At 39.4% G+C, this 19907-nt stretch overlaps 1 protein-coding gene and 1 non-coding gene across 4 annotated transcripts in view; one reads left to right on the top strand and one right to left on the bottom strand.

The window, feature by feature from the left end:
* Positions 1-19907, bottom strand: part of RMND5A (required for meiotic nuclear division 5 homolog A) — a 72708-nt gene that overhangs the window by 31857 nt on the left and 20944 nt on the right. For all 3 annotated transcript variants that reach the window (XM_049784931.1, XM_049784933.1, XM_049784932.1), the window contains exon 2: positions 8497-8639. In XM_049784931.1, the coding sequence (XP_049640888.1) occupies positions 8497-8639 (143 nt within the window). The remainder of the gene's footprint in view (positions 1-8496; positions 8640-19907) is intronic.
* On the top strand, positions 8764-8897 carry LOC126024790 (small nucleolar RNA SNORA51). The gene has a single exon (XR_007500893.1). It is a non-coding gene; the product is annotated as a small nucleolar RNA SNORA51 (small nucleolar RNA).

Here is a 19907-nt window from a genome sequence, read left to right as displayed (position 1 = left end):
GGCTGGGGGAACCATATGGGATGCTGGGGGTCAAATCCAGGTCAGCTGCCTGCAAGGCAAAAGCCCTACCTGCTGTTATCACTCTGGCCCCAGTTTCCATGTAAATGAAAAATGGCATATGAACAATGTACTATTGTTGCAACCTATCAGGAATCAATTTCCTCCCAGATGTCTAGTTAGTCTGGTTTAGCAGTGAGAGGGATAACCAAAAATACTTCACAGAGAATAAGATAAAGACTATGGCTCCAGAGTTTGGGGGGGGGGGAGGGAGAGAAGGGGGGAGAGATTTTGTAAACAAATCAGAACTGATTTTATCCAAAATAATTTTTAAACCTACCAGTCCAGAATAAACACCCTAATAGAAAAATTTCTACCAAAAATAAGCACAAAAAATTCTCAAAAGGGGAAAATTCATGCTCACAGATGTTCCATCTAGAAAATGATGAGTGCAAATATAAACAGATAGTAAGGACTAGGAAGTATTACACATGTTTGGCAGAACTGGAAATTGATATAAACCATTGAAGGTTTATAAAAGCTATTAAGCCTAGTGACGCTGCTGTTGAGGCCCATGTCCTGGAATAAAATCATCTCTATCTGGCATGTACCGGATAACAGCGCTTTGCAAATGATGAGATGGAAAATAAATTTGGTAGTGTCATGATCCACATTTGCAAGTGTAGACCCTTCCTTCTGTGCTACATGTGAAGATAATAGAAGATGGTAACCAGATTATGGGAGAGAGATGGGAGGAAGGAGGAGGAACCAAATTGTTCTTACCTTTATAAGGGTAATATCATGCTCATATCTGCTACTATGATGTACTTTAAGATCTTTAAAAAATGCCCTATCGTAACTTCTTCATATTTGCATCCTTGTTCCTCATTTTAAAACTTTCTGCTTTGATCAATATACTTTTAAAACAGACTATGGAACTCACAACAGAGTGATTAAGTCTACCAAAAATGGCATATGCCTCTTACCATTTGTATACAAAGAAAAACATTCATACAGACTTGGGATTCATATGCAAGAAATTCCTCCTGAATAAAGCTCTTCAAAAATCTTAAAATCTGGGCTTTTATCCCAGGTCTTTCATTGGTTCTGTAGTTCCATAGTTTCTCAAAGGATACTTTAAGCCAAAGTCTCCTTTCAGGGGCCAGAGTGATAGCACAGTGGTAGAGCATTTGCCTTGCACAGCTGACTTGGGACGAACTTGGGTTTGATCGTGGGCATCCCATATGGTCCTGCCAGGAGTGATTTCTGAGGGCAGAGACAGGAGTAACCCGAGTATTGCTGGGTGTGACCAAAAAAAAAAGAGTCTCCTTTCACACTCTTTATCTGGGAACAAGAACCCCTACCTTACTAGGTACTTGTAAAATATATACTAGGTACTTGTAAAAATATCTACAGAGTCCTAGTCCACAAGAAAACTTCAATGCACTAAAACAGTGGATGTGAGAGGCAAGTCTTACCACTATATTAAATTCTACAGTTAAAACAGCTTTTAGGGGTTGGAGAAATAGTACAGGAATTAAGTGTTTGCCTTACATATGATTGGACCCAATTCAATTTCCAGCCTTCTTGGTCCACCAACCTTTACTGGGTGCAACCCCAAAGGCCACAGGGGCACTGTTAGGGTGTCCTGATAATCTCAGGCACTGTAGGGACAGCAGCACTAGCCTGATTAGCTAGAAATGGGGAGAAGAGTGGCCCTAAGCCTCTTGAGCACCTGGGAGACACACTTTCTCCAAAAAAGAAAAAAATTTTAGATAACAAAAAGGGCTAGAAATTATCTCATCAGTAGAGTGAGGTTCCACTTAGAACTTGGTCTATCTGTCTGTCTCTCACACACATACATTCTCTCTTTATCTCTCTCCCTCTCCCTAAGTCTTCCCTCTTCCTCTCTTTTTTCTCCCTCCCTAAAAGTCCTATAAAAGAAACAGTACTAGTAAAATCATCTACAATGACAAACTGGATTAACTGGTCCAACTTAATGGGTTATTAGGTCATTTCTTTTCCCCTTTTCAATCCAACGTGATTTGGACATTATTTGACCAAGGAAATTATTTCATCTTCTAGTATCAGGCAAAAATAGATCTGGACTACCGCTGGGTCCAGTGAAATTCTGAACCAGCATTCTAACAGCATTCTGTTTATAAAGATTTCCCTCCTTGAGTTGACTGTACTTCAACAAATAATTAGCATTATTATAAGTAAGAAGAGTTTCCAGGGCTGTGAAGTCGGTAGATAAATGCTCTGACTCCCACTCCTCAGATTTTTGTACTCCTCAGTTTTTTTTTCCAACTCCAGTTCCAGGTACCCAAAATTTCCTCAGACTCCAACTCCTCAATTTTTTGTGCTACCAACTCCAACTCCATGTACTCAAAATTTCCTCTGACTCCAACCCCTCAACTATAACTACAACTCTGACTCCATAGCCCTGAAAGTCTTCATATATCCTTCTTAGAGTGTAGATACAAGAACAATATAGGCCCAGAGCTTGGCGTCTTTAATGAAATGTGACAGATGGTAGAGAACTCATAACTCAGCCTGTCTTTGAAAGAATCTTCAGACTGAGCAGGACACATTATTATTATCATACAAAAACTGAAGTCACTACAAATAAAAGAGATCCCCTGACAACTCATTATTTGGGGCGGGGGGGGGGGTGGTGGTTTGCAAGGAGCATGTATGGTTTATTCCTGGCTCTGCACTCAGGGATCTCTCCTGGCAGTGCAACAGGAACCATTTGCAGTACCAATCTAACCAGAGTAAGTCCATGCAAAGAAAGGCCTTAAGCCCTGTACTATCTCTATCTCTCTGGCCCCAGAGTCAATATATGGCTTCTTTGTACAAATGAGCTGCATTTACAGAGGTAATGACCAGTGAGCAGCCAGGCATCTGAGACTCAAAATATATTCCAGTCCCATCTCTTCCCTCCACCTCTCAGCAGAACATATTCTTTAGTGGGCTGCTAATCACTCTCAGGTTCATGTGTTTCCAACTCTTCTTTCCACTTAGAAAGCTCAGAGAGAGATGCTATGGATATACTAGGAGACCCATTATAGGGCAAATAATTGTGGCCAAATTGGTGTGGGCAGGCTGAGCCCTGAGTATAGCTGCTCCCATTTAAACTAGATACATCTGAAAGAATGAACTTTCATCTTGCACCACAAGATGCAAGATTTTTGTTTGGCTTTTGTTTTGCTTTGGTTTGATTTTGGTGTTTTGATCCACATTTAGCCAAGCTCAGAGCATACTCTGGGACTCAGTCCTAGCTGCACTCAGAGCACCATATAGAGTACCAAGAACCAAACCTGAAAAGGCTGCAGGCAAAGCAAGTGCCCTAACCCACTATACTATCTCTCTGGCCCTGTGGCCCCATAGATAAATTTTTATAAAATGTCCTTTAACAATCTAAAAACTACTGCATTTAATGTCTAAACAATAAGAACATTGATTGCATTTTCTTAAAAACTGGTTAATAAATTTAGGAGAGGTTTTTCTATTGTTTTAATTTTAAGAAACATGTTGCAGGCCTAATCTCTGTTGTTGCTGTGTAACTTTGTTAACCTTTTGTTCACAAATTTTAAAAACTCAACCCTAAAAAATGTGTACCTAATTATCTGTTTATATTTCAGAACTTGTTAGCCATGTTCCAGATACTGAGCTAAGTGTGTTACGTATACATAGATCTCATGATGTTGGTACTTTATTGCAGTCATATATGAGGAAACCAGGCTAACATCAGTGAGTTGTACTCATCCTTCTTTTGAATTCTCCATCTAATTTTGCCCCCATTTAATGAGTAGAAGCAAATCTACTAATTTTATACTTCACTCCCTCTTCCTCTAATCTCCTTAGATCACATGCTTCCCCTACATGTGCTGCACAGGGCTTGCCATCAGGAAAGCAGTTTCTGCATATGCCCAGGAGGGAATCCTTTACTCAATGGTTCCAAATGACCAAATGTATCCCAATCCACAGAAAGACACATTTCATAGTACTGTTCTGCAACCAAGATCCTAACACTCCTCAAATAAACTGAAGACACTAATTACACAAACCTTGGATTATGGAGTGAACAAGAACATAGATCTTCCCTGAACTTTTTTATAGCAAAGTCACAACATGCAGACTTTATGGTGCTTCAGAATTGTTCCACTTCTTTTTATTGGGGGGGGGGTCCCCCACACCCATCGGCACTCAGGGATTACTCCTAGCTCTGCGCTTAGAAAAAACTCCTGGAAGGCTCAGGGGACCAAATGGAATGCCAGGGATCAAATGGCTATATTGTGCTATCATTCTGGGGGGGTGGGGGGGAGGGAGGGAGGGAGGGAGAGAAGGTGGGAGAGAAGGTAGGAGGGAAGGAAAGAGAACAGGAAGAAGCGAAGGAGGGAGAGAAAAAAGGGAAAAAGGAAGGGAAGGAAGGAAAGGAGAAGGGAAGGAGAGAGGAAGGGAAGGAGGGAGGCAGGCAAGACTAAATACTCTAACATAATCAAGCCAGATCACAATCGTCTAAAAAACTGACATTTTCATTTTCAACCGTCCCACAGCAAACTTTAGATTACTTTAAAATCTTGGCACAAATTTCCTTTAAAACATGGGACATCTAAAAGCACTAATTGCTTTTACTACTTACTTACAAACTAAAAAAAAAAAAAAAAAAAAAAAAAAAAAAAAAAATCAAAAGACTAGTAAGTAAAATGTCCAAACAGGAGAGAATCCTAAGTTTTCTTAAGATGGAGGAAGAAGATCAAAAATAGCCAACACATACACTATTTTTTAAAGAATAAAAAGCCATCAAGCCCAATGGCATATTTTCTTTCTAAGTAATGATCATACTATTGGCATCTGAAAACAGTAAGTATATGAAAGCAGAAATCTTCAATAACATTTTATGCTTACAAAATCAGAAGCCGGGGCCGGGTGGTGGCGCTAAAGGTAAGGTGCCTGCCTTGCCTGCGCTAGCCTTGGACGGACTGCGGTTCGATCCCCCGGTGTCCCATATGGTCCCCCAAGCCAGGAGCAACTTCTGAACACATAGCCAGGAGTAACCCCTGAGCGTTACCGGGTGTGGCCCAAAAACCAAAAAACCAAAAAAACAAAAAAAAAATCAGAAGCCAAAAAACGCACTGGCCAATAGCACAAGCTTCTTTCCTGCTACATCTTCAGAAAAGTTGTGACTGAAAAGCTTCATAACACAAGAAGTATTTTAAAACATTAAGGGGGAAAAATCATTTAGCACGTTGAAAATGTGGGCTGAAGAGAGAGCTCCAAGAGCAAGAGGGCATGGCTTTGAATGTGGGATGACCTGGTTCAATCCCCGTGGGGGAAGGGGGGCCGCCAGAAAAAGTCACTAAGCACCACCGAGTATGGCCCCACCTATTTTTTAGAAGGTACTAAAGTTCCTCCTCATGAAATACCAGCTTGCTCATAAAGGAGGAGCCAGCTTCTTTTGTGTGCCTCTGCTCTGTGTCCATTATATGGTGCTCTCGAGCTGTCAGACAACATTCCAGTTCATTACTCAAGTCTATTTGTTGTGGTACTGAAAAGATTGTGTCACAAGACCTTCAGATTCATCTGGTTTGTTCACCACCAATCCGTCCAACAGGCTTTACAACATGCTGCCCAGAAGCTTTTACAAATTTTCCAGGTCTAGATAAAAAGAGTGATGGCTTTACATGCCAATGAAGTCCCATTGACAGCAGCCAACAGACTTGCTCAAATGTGAGAAGCTCCTACATAATATACAGGTAATTTAAGTGATATAACAACTTCCTCTGTAACCGAGGTCAAGCCAAGCTAAGCACAAAATAACTGACAGAAAATACAATGAAAGATGTTACAGAACTAGATTAAAATAGTCAAGCTTTCTTCCGTAATGGATCAATTCAACAAATAGCTATCAGTTTCAACTTAATAACAAAACTTCATATGATGGAACAAAAGAATCTAGAATTTAGGTCACCTAAAATTCCAACTATGTTAACAGAAACATAAAATTACAACAACCAAAAACTATTACTTGAAAAAGTCCTTGTAACATTCAAGCTTAGGAAAAAAGGCTCCCAGTAGAGCAAAAAGTAAATTAACATGTAATTAGGGAGTCAGATCAAATACATCCCCACCAAAAGAACTAGCAAGTAGCTATTAACTGCACTGTATTGCCTTAGTATCCATTTTCTAAAAAAATTCTTATATTTCTGGTACCTACTACATTTAAATGCTTCATCTTTAAGATTATTCAAAATATCTCAGACCATTGCTGAATACTGCAAACTTCTCAGACTAGCAGGAAATATGGGTTGAAGCCATCAGCACCCATTCCTGGGACCTGGCATCTCAATTCAGTTACTTTCTCCAATGCTTTGGAAGCTTCCATTCTTCCTCTCACAGTGGTAAGCCCTGCCCTGTCCTATTAGGTCTTCTGGTCAGGTAGATGCCTCTGTGACCCTCCAGTGCTTGAACCACAGAAATCACTCAAGAGATCTGGTCAGTCACCATCAAAACCTGAAGCTTCCTAAACACCATCCGTAGCTTCTTCATTTGCTGACAGAGGACTGCTCACCAAGAGGAAAACCATCTCTAGTGTATTCCATTAGCAGTGTCAATTTTCTTAAGCTGGTCCCCACCAATGAGCATTTTAGGTGCAACACAGGGAGTAAATAATAGGATACACTACAGGAGGGTCTGATACTAAGTGTGAAAGCTGACTGTGAAATCTGTCACCCCTCTCTGATTACCAAAGCTGATCTACCAATCTGGCTAGGCAGGTGTCCCCTTTCTCCCACAATATTTCTGGATGCTGCCCGCGCGCAAAGCTTGTGCTCCAAATAGGGCAGTCTAACCTAAATAAAGATGGATCTTGAGACTGTGTGAGGAGCTGCACTCCCCTATTAGAATCTCCAATTCTCAGGGGAGATCTGGTACCAAACTCACTTCCCCAACTTGTGTTTGAGGTGACCCTTGGAGCGACCAAAAAGATGTCCCAACCTTAAAGCTCTTTCAGGGAGTGCTCAAGCACCTCTTTCCCAGCAACTGTCATGTCAGGTCACTTATCACAAACCAGGGGTGCTGCTACCAAAACCATTTCTCTGTCCTCAGTTACTTAGTTAAAGGCCTAAACTCTGTAGGAATAGTGAGAAATTCCATTCTTATGCTTTTTTAAGCCACAGATCCCTCAAAATCCCCAGAGTCCCTGACACTGTCGTGTCAATCTGCACCCACCATTAAAAGCATATGGTGTAGAAGCAAATGGTCTGACTTGGGCCTCATCAAACCAAGCCTTTCAATATTACTGCTCTCTAGAACTATTTCTACCACACCTGCCCATGAGTCAGAGCCACTTTGGATTCATGAGTTTCTATATTATATAGCTGACTCTAGGCTGATAGACTAAGCAACTAATATAACTGGCTAGGAAATAGATGCCTTTGTTTCAAAGAATTTTCTGAAAAACTCCCCAACCCAGAAGTTTGAAATCACATGAACATTTTTAAAATGTCCATTACCAATCACAAACTCCCCAATAAGCTGAGATGGTCAGCAACCTTAGTCTACCAGTGATCAAAATGTAATAGCTTATAAGTAAATTGCTAAGTCCAAGAGTGATGGTCAAGAAATATCAAAAGAAAAATGACCCAATACAAATGCCTGCTGTTAAACGTGTTCCACATCCCACACTCATTCATCCAAGAAGCACTGGAGGACAGTGACGAGGGTACCACAAGAGGACATAGATGATGCAGGGAACACTGGGGCCAGGGTGTTTTCTTAGTTCAAAACAGGCTATCACATCCAGGAGTGAATAGGGAGTAGGAAAAGTTATTTCCTCAATTTACTTCACAGTACATTAAAATTTCCTTGGAAATATATTCACCAACAACTTAACTGTACTAATCAAAAAAGCAAATGGATAAACACTAAAGCTGTTAGAAATAAATGGTGGTTTTTCAAATACTCTTTATTTTTGTAAAGTTAACAACAGGGAGCTATTAAGAATAACAAAATGAAGAAAAAAAAAGAATAACAAAATAAACAGGAGGAATGGCTCAACTGGCTAGAGTGGGAGCTTTCTGGGAGGGAGGCTTAATTTAGATCCCTGCACCACAGGATCTCCAATGAGCGCCATAAAGAGTGACCCCCAAGCACTTTGGTTCAAAATCAAAATAACTGGCCACACAGATGTTAGGCAATAGACATATATGTGGTCAACACTGACTGGATTCCCAGAACTGCAAATTCCCAAGCACTGCCAGATGTAAGCCCTGAGCACCACCAGGTATGGTAAAAATAAATAAATAAATAAACAAATAAATAAATAAATAAATAAATAAACAAAACTCAACAAAGTAAAATTTTATCTACAAAGCATTAGCAAAGCAAAGATTAAAGATATGGCAAAAATTAAGTAAGAGAATGTTTTGAAACATTCTGTGATAAAATGAAGAGGATGCTGAAAACTACCAAGTGCTTCCTTCAATACCACACCTTATCAATGGCTTTTCCAACCCTCGAAACACTGCTATGGATGTCTTTGTGATCTGAGGCCAGCTTCTGAACAGTGTCCTTGATTCGTTTACAGCACTGGGTCAAAACAAGTGAAAGTGTCCCTGATAATTCAGCATCTTGGCCTATTAAAAAAAAAGAAAGAGAAAAAAGATTAGTTAGACATCAAATCAAACACCAACATGACAAATTTCAAATAGACCTTTAGAATATGAAAGATAAAATAAAGGTAAAGAAAAATCATGCCTGGGCCTCCCAATTCTTAACACAGGCTGTGTTTTTTACACTGACTGTATAGAAAGAGGAGGTACAGTAAATGCACCCCATATACACCTCAACACAGGCCCTTTGCCTGGTCTGTATTGTGAATTGGGGAATAATAATAATAATAATAATAATAATAATAATAATAATAATAATAATAGAAGATGCTCTGTCCCAAGACCTGTGAAAAAAACCAAGATCTCTAATTACAGAAGACTGACTTTGACAACCACAACTGAACAGAACTTCTCCTGGGACCATAAAGAAAGACCTCGGATTGAACAACCAACATGCCTGGAGCCTGTAGTCAGTTTACTTCATGGGTGGACACGCTCTATCTCTTAGGCCAAGGAAATTTTCTTTCTGATTTCCCCGTTTACTGTGCCTATGGAAAAAAAACAATCTTTCCACACCTGTCCACCTCGTTTTATTTTTCAGGGACTTGGATAAAGAATAAATTTCATATTTAATGGTAAATATTTGACATTTGAATTAATAGGTCAGCAGTTGTGGCCTTCTTTTAATCTGTTTAACATATTGCTTTGGTTTTCTGTTCATTGTCTGCATAAAAAGCTACTGAATCCAAACTGATAAAATACAAACCTTGGTTATATTATAAATTTTTATTCTCAAATGAAAAGATATTAAATGATAACTTGTGTATTGAAAAAAATATAAAAAAATCATGCCTGTTTTAAAATAGGTCAGGAGGCTATTACAGAGAATAGTACAGTGGATAAAACACTTGCCTTGTAAGCAGCTGACCTGGGTTTGATTCCTAGCACAGTGAGCAATGATCCCTGAACAGTTGATAAACCTCAAGAACCACCAGGTGCAGCCCCAAACCAAAAGCATACAAAAACAGATGTTTATATTAACAGGTAGTGTGTTTTATAGGTGGATACTAAGAAAAATATATAGAAATTAAATTTTTAGAAATTAAAATCTTACTATGAATTGAACCACTTTTATTATTACTAAAAGTGGTATAAAATGAAACTACTACCAAGGTATTACTTAAAACTAATATCTAAATGACTGTGCTTAATTCTCTATTTATTTGTTCAAATTATTCCCAAATATTTTCATTTTCTTGAATTTCATAAAGAGATTAGTCTGACTGTCATCTATAGACTATGTTACCTCTATCAAAAAAATACTAACTCCTCTCAACAACATGACATTTAGAGGAGTTAACACAGAGGCCAAAAACTGCTGTCCTTGGAAAGTGCTTCAGGGCTGGCCCTTGGCTGGCCCATGAAGTAGGGTTTCAGAAAGGTCCCCATGCCTAAACCATTTGAACTATGAAGTTTAAATTTAACTCCCACTTCACAGAAGGTCTGGGAATCTGGATTTTTGATTTTCTTTTTTAATTTTTGAATTCCAGACAAAAGATACCCAATTATTTCCCTGAAATATCAATGATGAGTTTCCCTGGCCAAGAGCCCTCCCTCATACTGGTTCCCTCCAAGGCTGAAAGCAGTGACTCTAGTAGAAAAGTCTTGGAAGCTTTGTCCTCATTTCCTCTGCACTTTGCCCCATTCACCTGTTCCCTTGACTGGTTTTGTGTTTTAAATCCTAGCCATGACTAACTACAGCCAGCTGGGTCCGAGTGTCCACCTATTCACTGATGATAGCAACAGGTGGTCTTAGGGACCCTGGACACATGATAAATCAACTGAAAGTTAATATGGTTTATATTTTCTTTCAGGAATACGCGACAAAGAAAAGAGAATTTCATTTCACTTATATTTGTCAATTATCTCCTATCTACATATTTACTAGTTAACACTGGACTTTTCTGAAATCCTGGTCAGAATTACACAGCAATAGTTCTTATGCTTGTTACTTTACAGCAAAGATGAAACTGAGAATGGCCTTATCACATAAGCAAGGTAAGTGCTCTACCAGGGAGCCAGACCCCTGGCCCTAGGGCAGTGCCCCCCTTTTCATTTTATTTCAGGTACCTCATTTACAATTTGATGACAGTTTTATTCAGTGTTTCCCATCTCAGCCTAACTCATGGTGCCCTGCCAGGTACACTCAGGTCCAAAGACTGATTCTCAGGATTTGATGCCATTTGGTAATTTGATATTCCCTCTGTGTCTTTGTTTACTTTCTGCTCAGGGATTACTCCTAACTATGCTACTAGATCACTCTTGGAATACTCAAAGGATTCAACAAGGGTTGGCTGCATACATGGCAAGTGCCTTAACCTCATTTTCCTGTACCTTACTATGTTTCTTTATATAGAGGACATACAAAACACACAGGACAGAAATTAAATCCCCTCCTTCTAACTGACCTCACTCAGCATTAACCTTTCAGTGAGTCTTAAGCTTTAATTTCCCCTGAATCACTTATAGATCAGTTGAAATAAAATAGGCCTTTATGGAACCTTGCTCCCCAGACCCCATAATCCTAATTCAAGTGGTATGGAAGGAGATCCAATAATTTCAATAAGAACAAGTCCAGAGGTACAGTAGTAATCCTAGGATATGCATTCCCTCAAAAATAATTATTTGACATTAATTATAGGTACAGTGACACAAAACTACCAAAATTACTTGCCCTAAAAATTACCTTCCAGTAAGTGAGATACACAATACATAAAATAAGTTGGTTATAAACATTAGAAAAGATGCTACTTGGGAGAAGACAATGATGGTGAGGTATATGTAAGATAGAGAGTATATGTAAGTGAAAAAATGCAATCTTGGGGCTGGAACGATAGCACAGCAGTAGGGCCTTTGCCTTGCATGTGGCTGATCCAGGACAGACCTTGGTTCGATCCCTGGGGTCCCATATGGTCCCCCAAGCCAGGAGCGTTCTCTGAGCACATAGCCAGGAGTAACTAACTCCTGAGCGTCACAGGGTGTACCCAAAAAGAAAAAAAAAAAAAAAGGAAAAATGCAATTTTAAATAGTGCTGCTGACAAACTACATCTGCACAAAGGTCTGAATGAAATCAGGGGACTAATCAACATGTTTAACTGGGTAGTGATGGGAAGCATAATATGCATGGTAGAAAACATGCTTCATCTTCATAAAGCACGGAGTTTGACCCCCAGCACATACATGTGCATGTGTGTATATACATATGCTACTGTGTCATTAAGATTATTTCAAAAAATAGCAGTCACCTGACTAAAAAGTTACCACTCTGTAAGAGAAATTTGCCATTTATAAAAGAATCCTCCATTATAAAGGTCTACGCACACGCATTCACATACACATATACACACAGAAACTCTAAATCAAAACAACTTTCATGAATGGAGAAAATAGAGCAAACCTTAACTGAAAGAGTTGACTGTGTTTTTCTTGGTAATTTCCCCATAATTAACCCATTCACATATATTCATTTTTTTCTTCATTAGTTGAAGGTGATATTTAAGCCTTAATTCTAAGGCATCTCTTTTCAGTTTGGTTGGATTGTTAAGTCTCTGTTTCATTCTGGCCTCCAATAGGGTACTCAGAATGACTGGGGGCTTCATTCTTAATTCTCAACTAATGAAAGGGCTAGCAGATGCCATGTTACTAGGACCCAACAGGGCAGGGGGGTGCTCAGGCCATCTGCTGGGCACATCCAGAGATGTTCAGGGGACCCTGTGGTGTGGGGCAGTGAACCCAGGTAGAACACATGCTAGACAAATGCCCTACTCCTGATCTCAAAGTCATCTCTTTAATTGTTTAATTTTCCTTCTGCACAGGGGAAAGCAAAGCAGGAAAGGGGGGCACAAAAGCCAGAATACATAAAGATTCTTCAGTTACACAAGAAATAAAAAGAGAGCAGTGAGGCTACAGCAGGCTTACTGTGAAGGTCAATGGGAGAAAAGGCCCAAGAGATTATAGGAAGCCAAGTCTTGGAGGAACCCAGCCATTCTTTCTAAATGTTGAGGGAAAGGAATATCCACTCCATGATGCTAAGCAGAATGAGGGAGTATTTGATATTTAATTTAAGGGTCTAAAAATAAAAACAACTCTTATAATTTACTAATAAGACAAATAACTGGAAAAAGGATTAAAATAGATTGTTTCTTTGGGGTTGGAGCGGTGGCACAGAGGTAGGGCACTTGCCTTACATGCGGCTGACCCAGGGCGGACTGCAGTTCGATCCCCTGGCATCCCATATAGTTCCTCAAGCCAGGAGCGATTTCTGAACGCATAGCCAGGAGTAACCCCTGAGCATCACCAGGTGTGGCCCAAAACCCCAAAATAAATAAATAAATAAATAGATAGATGAATAGATAGATAGATAGATAGATAGATAGATAGATAGATAGATAGATAGATAGATGATAGTTTTATCCCAAAGATAAACAAATAGCCAATAAGCATGGAGAGATAGAGAAGGCCATTAGTTAGCAGGTAAATACAAATCAAAATGCAACGAGAATTGCAAACATATGTCTAACACAATCTGAATTTTCACTAACAATGTTATTTTCAAGAACCAAAAAGTAAAAACATCTGTTCCATGGAGAACGGCTAAAAAAAAAAAAAAAGAATGGCATATTCATCTAACAATATGATTCAATCTTAAAGGAAACAAAACACGTTAAAACATTGTAAACCTTGGAGATATTATGTTAAATAAGGCACATGCTATGTTCGTTATAGGAAGTGCCCACAACAAGCAAATCAATCAGCAAAAGCTGATTCATGGTAGTCAGGAAATGGACAGAATGGCAAGTGGAGAATCAATACGTATTGGGCTTCTTTGGAAATGATGAAATGCTCTGGAATCAGACACAGGCTAATTCAAGGCTGCATGACTCTGAATGTACTAAAAGCTGATGAACTGTTCACTTTAGAAAGGTGAATTTTATAGTTTGTACACTGCATCTCAGTTTTAAAAGCAAAGAATTATTTCTTTAAGATATGTGTTTCTTCAATCAGTAAACAAAATCAAAGATAAAAAAAATTTCAGAGGCCAAACTGTAGGAAAAAGGCAATCTGAATTTGAAATTTACCAAATAAAATCCCATCTTCAATCTTAAAATTCATTGATTCTAAAATTTTAAAAATCTTTGTGTTTTTGCTTGTTTTTGCTCAGGTCTGTGCCCAGGGTTTATTCCTGCCACTGTGCTCAGGGGATCCTCTGTGGTGCTAGGGATCAAATCTGGGTCAACAGTGTGCAAGCCAAGTCCCCTACCCACTACACTATCTCACAAGCCCAATATTAGCCAATTAGGTAGCTGAAAACTGATGCTATATACCGTATTTGCCAGCGTATAAGACGACTGGGTGTATAAGACAACTCCCTAATTTTGCATTTAAAACATAGGTTTAGGCCTATATTCTCTGCATCAGACAGAACGTTCCTGTGCTGCAACTGTATGTACCACAGTGAGCCAATCACAACAAGCAAAGGTTCAAAGGTTATACTATAATAGACTTCCTCTCTGACTGTGGCCAATCTGAGCAGGCTTTTTACAGTGTAGATTCGGTACAGAACATTGTCTAATTTGCATGCTGATATCAAAAGCCTGCTTGGATTGGCTAAGTTAGGCGGTCCAAGCAGCCTTGCAGTGATTGGTGCAGGATCGAGTTGGAAAATTCGTTTTGTGGCAATATTCAGACAATTTTCGTTTAGCGGTATATTGAAACATTTTTCGGGATATACTCGGCATATAAGACAACCCCCAATTTTCGGTTGACTTTTTTTGTTTCAAAAGTCGTCTGATACGCCAGAAAATACATTAATTCAAATGTATTTCCCCTCTTTTTGTTCCTCTACATTTCGGTTTTCAAATTCACATCTTCTAGATATTAGTAGTATTATGTTTAACTATATTGAAAACTCCCAGTATATCATAAAAAATAGGCAACTTCTACAAAATATGTATAACTATAATGAAACTATATGGAAAGCACCTTGGAAAAGAAAGATTCTACTAATCCATTTCCAAATGGTACAATGGAAAGCAGCTAAAATGTAAAAAAACATTGAAAAATAACATAACAGGGAGATAGCACAGCAGTAGGTATTTGCCTTGCAAGCAAACAACCCAGGATGGATGGTGGTTCAAATCCTGGCATCCCAGATGGTCACCCGAGCCTGCCAGGACAATTTCTGAGTGCAGAACCAAGAATAACGCCTGAGCACCACCAGGTATGACCCAAAAAATAACATAACAACTGACTGAGACCAAGTTTCTAGGTCTTAGATGGAAAAGCTAACGTTCTTATTTTTCTGAAAACAAAATTTGCTTCTAGATGAGCCTTCCTGTTAAAGAAATCTACCTAGATTTAGTGATAAGAATTTAGTTAAGAAGTTAATGACAATCATGGTCACAGAAATAAACTAGCTTTCAAGGTGACTGTCAGATTGAGGGTGGTCACTGTGGTAGTGACTTTCACTAAGAAGGCCACACAGAATTACAACTACTGAGTCTGCCAACACAAGTGTATGAACGAAATAGTCCTCAGGCGGTGCTCATCATTTGCAATCACTGTATGTACATTTTTGAAGACTTTTTTTCATTTTCGAAGATTTTCTAAGTAGTTTTAGGGAGACAGAGTGTTGCCATAAAACACCCCATCCCACCCCAAACCACACAACACACATACAAGTATCACCACCATTATTGACCTGACTCATCAGAACCGTTTTGTGTAATCTAAATCTATCTTGACAGGTCTTAATCATTACTGAATCACAGTTTGCTTTATATTTCCATCAATTTCAATGCTGTTACATGTCCTACGGTTTGACTTAAGTATAGTGACATATATCCATCATTCTAAGACAGTGGTCGGCAACCTTTTTTTCAACTGAGCCAAATCTCACCAAAATCACGATTGAAATTTATTTTGAGAGCCATGTTTTTAAAACCAAAAATACATAGAATGGTATACTGTTTTTAGTTTCAATAAGTTTTTATTGAGAATATTCTGCATGCAAGTATCCACACAAAAATCCACAGCTTGCTGACCACTGCTCTAGGGTATTTTGAAGTAGTTTTCACTACACCCAAAACCTGCTCTGTCTATGCACCTTTTGTCCAATAAATCCTGACAACCAATAAAATCTGAATTGTCTCCATAGCTGACTTCTTCAGAAAGACATACTCCTGGTATCAAATAATAGCAGGTAGACATTCTGGATTCGCTTAATGAATCCTTTATCTTTCTAGCACTGAATGATGTTCTATTCTCTGAATGTACATACATTTATTAATCCACTCACTTACTAAAGGACATCTTGTGCTTCTAATTTTTTGATAATCAATAAAACTGCTTTTGAACTCAATGGGGAGATTTTGTAAAGATGCAGGTTTTCACCCTAGAATAGCTAAAGCAATCATTGGGAAAAAGAATATGGGAGGAATTACTTTCCCCAACTTTAAACTGTACTACAAAACAATAGTTATCAAAACAGCATGGTATTGGAATAAAGCAGGCCCTCAGATCAATGGAATAGGCTTGAATACTCAGAGAATGTTGCCCAGACATACAATCACCTAATTTTTTATAAAGGAGCAAGAAATCCTAAATGGAGCAAAGAAAGCCTCTTCAACAAGTGGTGTTGGCACAACTGGCTAGCCACTTGCAAAAAATTGAACTTACACCCCCAGCTAACATCATGTATGAAGGTTAAATCCAAATGGATGAAAGACCTCGATATCAGACCCAAAACCATAAGATACATAGAACAACACGTAGGTAAAACACTCCAGGACATTGAGACTAAAGGCATCTTCAAAGAGGAAACTGCACTCTCCAAGCAAGTGAAAGCAGAGATTAACCGATGGGAATATATTAAGCTGAGAAGCTTCTGCACCTCAAAAGAAATAGCGCCCAGGATACAAGAGCCCCCCACTGAATGGGAGAAACTATTCATCCAATCCCCATCAGACAAGGGGCTAATCTCCAAAATATACAAGGCACTGACAGAAATTTACAAGAAAAAAAACATCTAATCCCATTAAAAAATGGGGAGAAGAAATGGACAGACACTTTAACAAAGAAGAAATACAAATGGCCAAAAGACACATGAAAAAATGCTCCACATCACTAGTCATCAGGGAGATGCAAATCAAAACAACTATGAGGTACCACCTCACACCCCAGAGATTGGCACACATCACAAAGAATGAGAACAAGCAGTGTTGACAGGGATGTGGAGAGAAAGGAACTCTTATCCACTGCTGGTGGGAATGCCGTCTAGTTCAACCTTTATGGAAAGCAATATGGGGATTCCTCCAAAAACTGGAAATCAAGCTCCCATATGACCCAGCTATACCACTCCTAGGAATATACCCTAGGAACACAAAAATACAATACAAAAATCCCTTCCTTACACCTATATTCATTGCAGCACTATTTACCATAGCAAGACTCTGGAAACAACCAAGATGCCCTTCAACAGACGAATGGCTAAAGAAACTGTGGTACATATGCACAATGGAATATTATGCAGCTGTCAGGAGAGATGAAGTCCTGAAATTTTCCTATACGTGGATGTACACGGAATTTATTATGCTGAGTGAAATAAGTCAGAGAGAGAGAAAGACACAGAATGGTCTCACTCATCTATGGGTTTTAAGAAAAATGAAAGACATTCTTGCAATAACTTTCAGACACGAAAGAGAAAAGAACTGGAAGTTCCAGCTCACCTCATGAAGCTCACCACAAACAGGGATGAGTTTAGTTAGAGAAATAACTACGTTTTGAACTATCCTAATAATGAGAATGTACGGGGCCGGAGAGATAGCATGGAGGTAAGTCATTTGCCTTTCATGCAAAAGATCATCAGTTCGAATCCCGGCGTCCCATATGGTCCCCCGTGCTTGCCAGGAGCAATTTCTGAGCATGGAGCCAGGAGTAACCCCTGAGCACTGCCGGGTGAGACCCAAAAACCAAAAACCAAAAAAAAAAAAAAAATGAGAATGTACGAGGGAAATAGAAAGCCTGTCTAGAGTACAGGCGGGAGTTGGGTGGGGAGGAGGGAGGTTTGGGACATTGTTAATGGGAATGTTGCACTGGTGATGGGTGGTGTTTTTTACATGACTGAAACCCAAACACAATCATGTATGTAATAAAGTTGTTTAAATAAAAAAATTAAAAATATATTGTATTCATGATTTAAAAAATGCAGGTTTTCACTTCTGAGGTTAAGTTCAAAGGAGTGCAACCATTCCATTTTATTTTAAGAATATGTTTGAATCCAGTGTCCGGTAAAAAAAAAAAAAAAGCAAAAAAGACACTGGCAAAGTTTCCTGTTCAAGTACAACCACTTATCTTAGGAGAAAAACATGACTCTGTCACAGTCTGGCTTGCCCATGTGAAGTTGTGTGGTCACAGCAGAACAAGATAGAGCGGCAAAGAGTGAGGGATGGAGGGTGCACACCCTCCTCTAAAGGTGAGGCGGGCCCAGCAAGGAAAGGGGCGAGAAGGCAGAAAACAGTCCACATCTCACAGCAGAACAAAAATGTGATGTTGGCAAGCTGAGTTCTGGGACAAAAAAAAACCCAAGTCCTGTATTTGGGACTATTGACAGCATGAGATGTTGTCCCCTCCTCCATTCAGGCGATCAGCAGAGCATACAGCTAGGACCCAGAGGCCTAGATCTGGAGAAAGACTAGTGGAATTGGAGACCACAGTGACCAGAGACACTGAAAAGCAGTGTGGCTCTCACTGAGATGCTCTGGGCCAACCTCCCATCTTACTCGGAAGCCCTGTTAAGTAATCGACTGAAGTTTTCTATCTCCTCAGTGCCATCATCCTCTCACTCCCAACCAGTTTCAAAATAAATTCCAACATTAAGCTTCACAGCCCCAAATGCAGAAAAACTAAGGAAGATTATTCAGGTGTATAACGCAGATAATATCTACAATCACTATATAAATCAAGTGAAGGATCGGAGTGTTAACACAGAGGGTAGATTATTTGGCTTGCATAAGGCTGACCTGTAGGTTCAATCCCCTCTATCCATATAGTCCCCTGAGCCTGCCAGGATTTCTGAGCACAGACAGAGTCACCAGGATTTAACTCTTGAGTGCTGCCAGGTGTGGCCTCCAAACTAATAATAACTACGACAATGATGATGATAAAATCAAGTGAAGTCCCTCAAAACAAATGATAGTACTCTAGAGGCCAAACTTAAAGACAAAAAAGTGGGAGGCGGTAACATCAAAAATGGGGAAGGGGCTGGAGTGATAGCACAGCGGCAGGGCATTTGCCTTGCACGTGGACAATCCGGATAGACCGGGTTCAACCCCTGGCATCCCACATGGTTCCCTAAGCCTTTGAGGAGCAATATCTGAGCAGGTAACTCCTGCTCAGTAACTCCTGAACACCATCAGGTGTGGCCCAAAAATAAAACAAAAAATGGGAAGAGTCATCTTAACAAAAGCCGATAACTTCAACACAGCACAGAAGATATCCAAGATACTAAAAAGAACTACAAGAGCACAGGGGTCTCTGCCAAGATTGAAATTAAAAAAAGATAAGAAAGAAAGAAAAAGTCTGGAGCTGTTGGGTTTAGAGGCGCAAAGGGAAGGGAATCTAATCTAACATGGATAGCTCAAGTAGACACAATCTCACAGGAAAGAACGTCAGGAACTGAAAATATCACACAATGGCTCAAATGGAAGAGAATGAAGACTCAGATAAAAGGAAGGAATCCATGAGAAATATCAGATTCCATTAGAAAGTTGTATGTATAAGGTGCTAAACAATGGAAGAGAAGGGAGCAGGACCAAATTAAAGGAAAAAATAGCTGTGAAGCCCTCCCAAACCGAAGGAAAGAACGAGTAAGAAATATCTAGGATATTAAGCTGAGAAGCTTCTGCACCTCAAAGGAAATAGTGCCCAGGATACAAGAGCCACCCACTGAGTGGGAGAAACTATTCACCCAATACCCATCAGATAAAGGGCTAATCTCCAAAATATACAAGGCACTGACAGAACTTTACAAGAAAAAAACATCTAACCCCATCAAAAAATGGGGAGAAGAAATGAACAGACACTTTGACAAAGAAGAAATACACATGGCCTTAAAAGACACATGAAAAAATGTTCCACATCACTAATCATCAGGGAGATGCAAATCAAAACAACGATGAGATACCACCTCACACCCCAGAGAATGGCACACATCACAAAGAATGAGAATAAACA

Source organism: Suncus etruscus, chromosome 12, assembly GCF_024139225.1.
Source record: "Suncus etruscus isolate mSunEtr1 chromosome 12, mSunEtr1.pri.cur, whole genome shotgun sequence".
Classification (NCBI taxonomy): domain Eukaryota; kingdom Metazoa; phylum Chordata; class Mammalia; order Eulipotyphla; family Soricidae; genus Suncus; species Suncus etruscus.
Note: the sequence above shows the minus strand (reverse complement) of the source record. Positions and strands in the feature narration are given on the sequence as shown.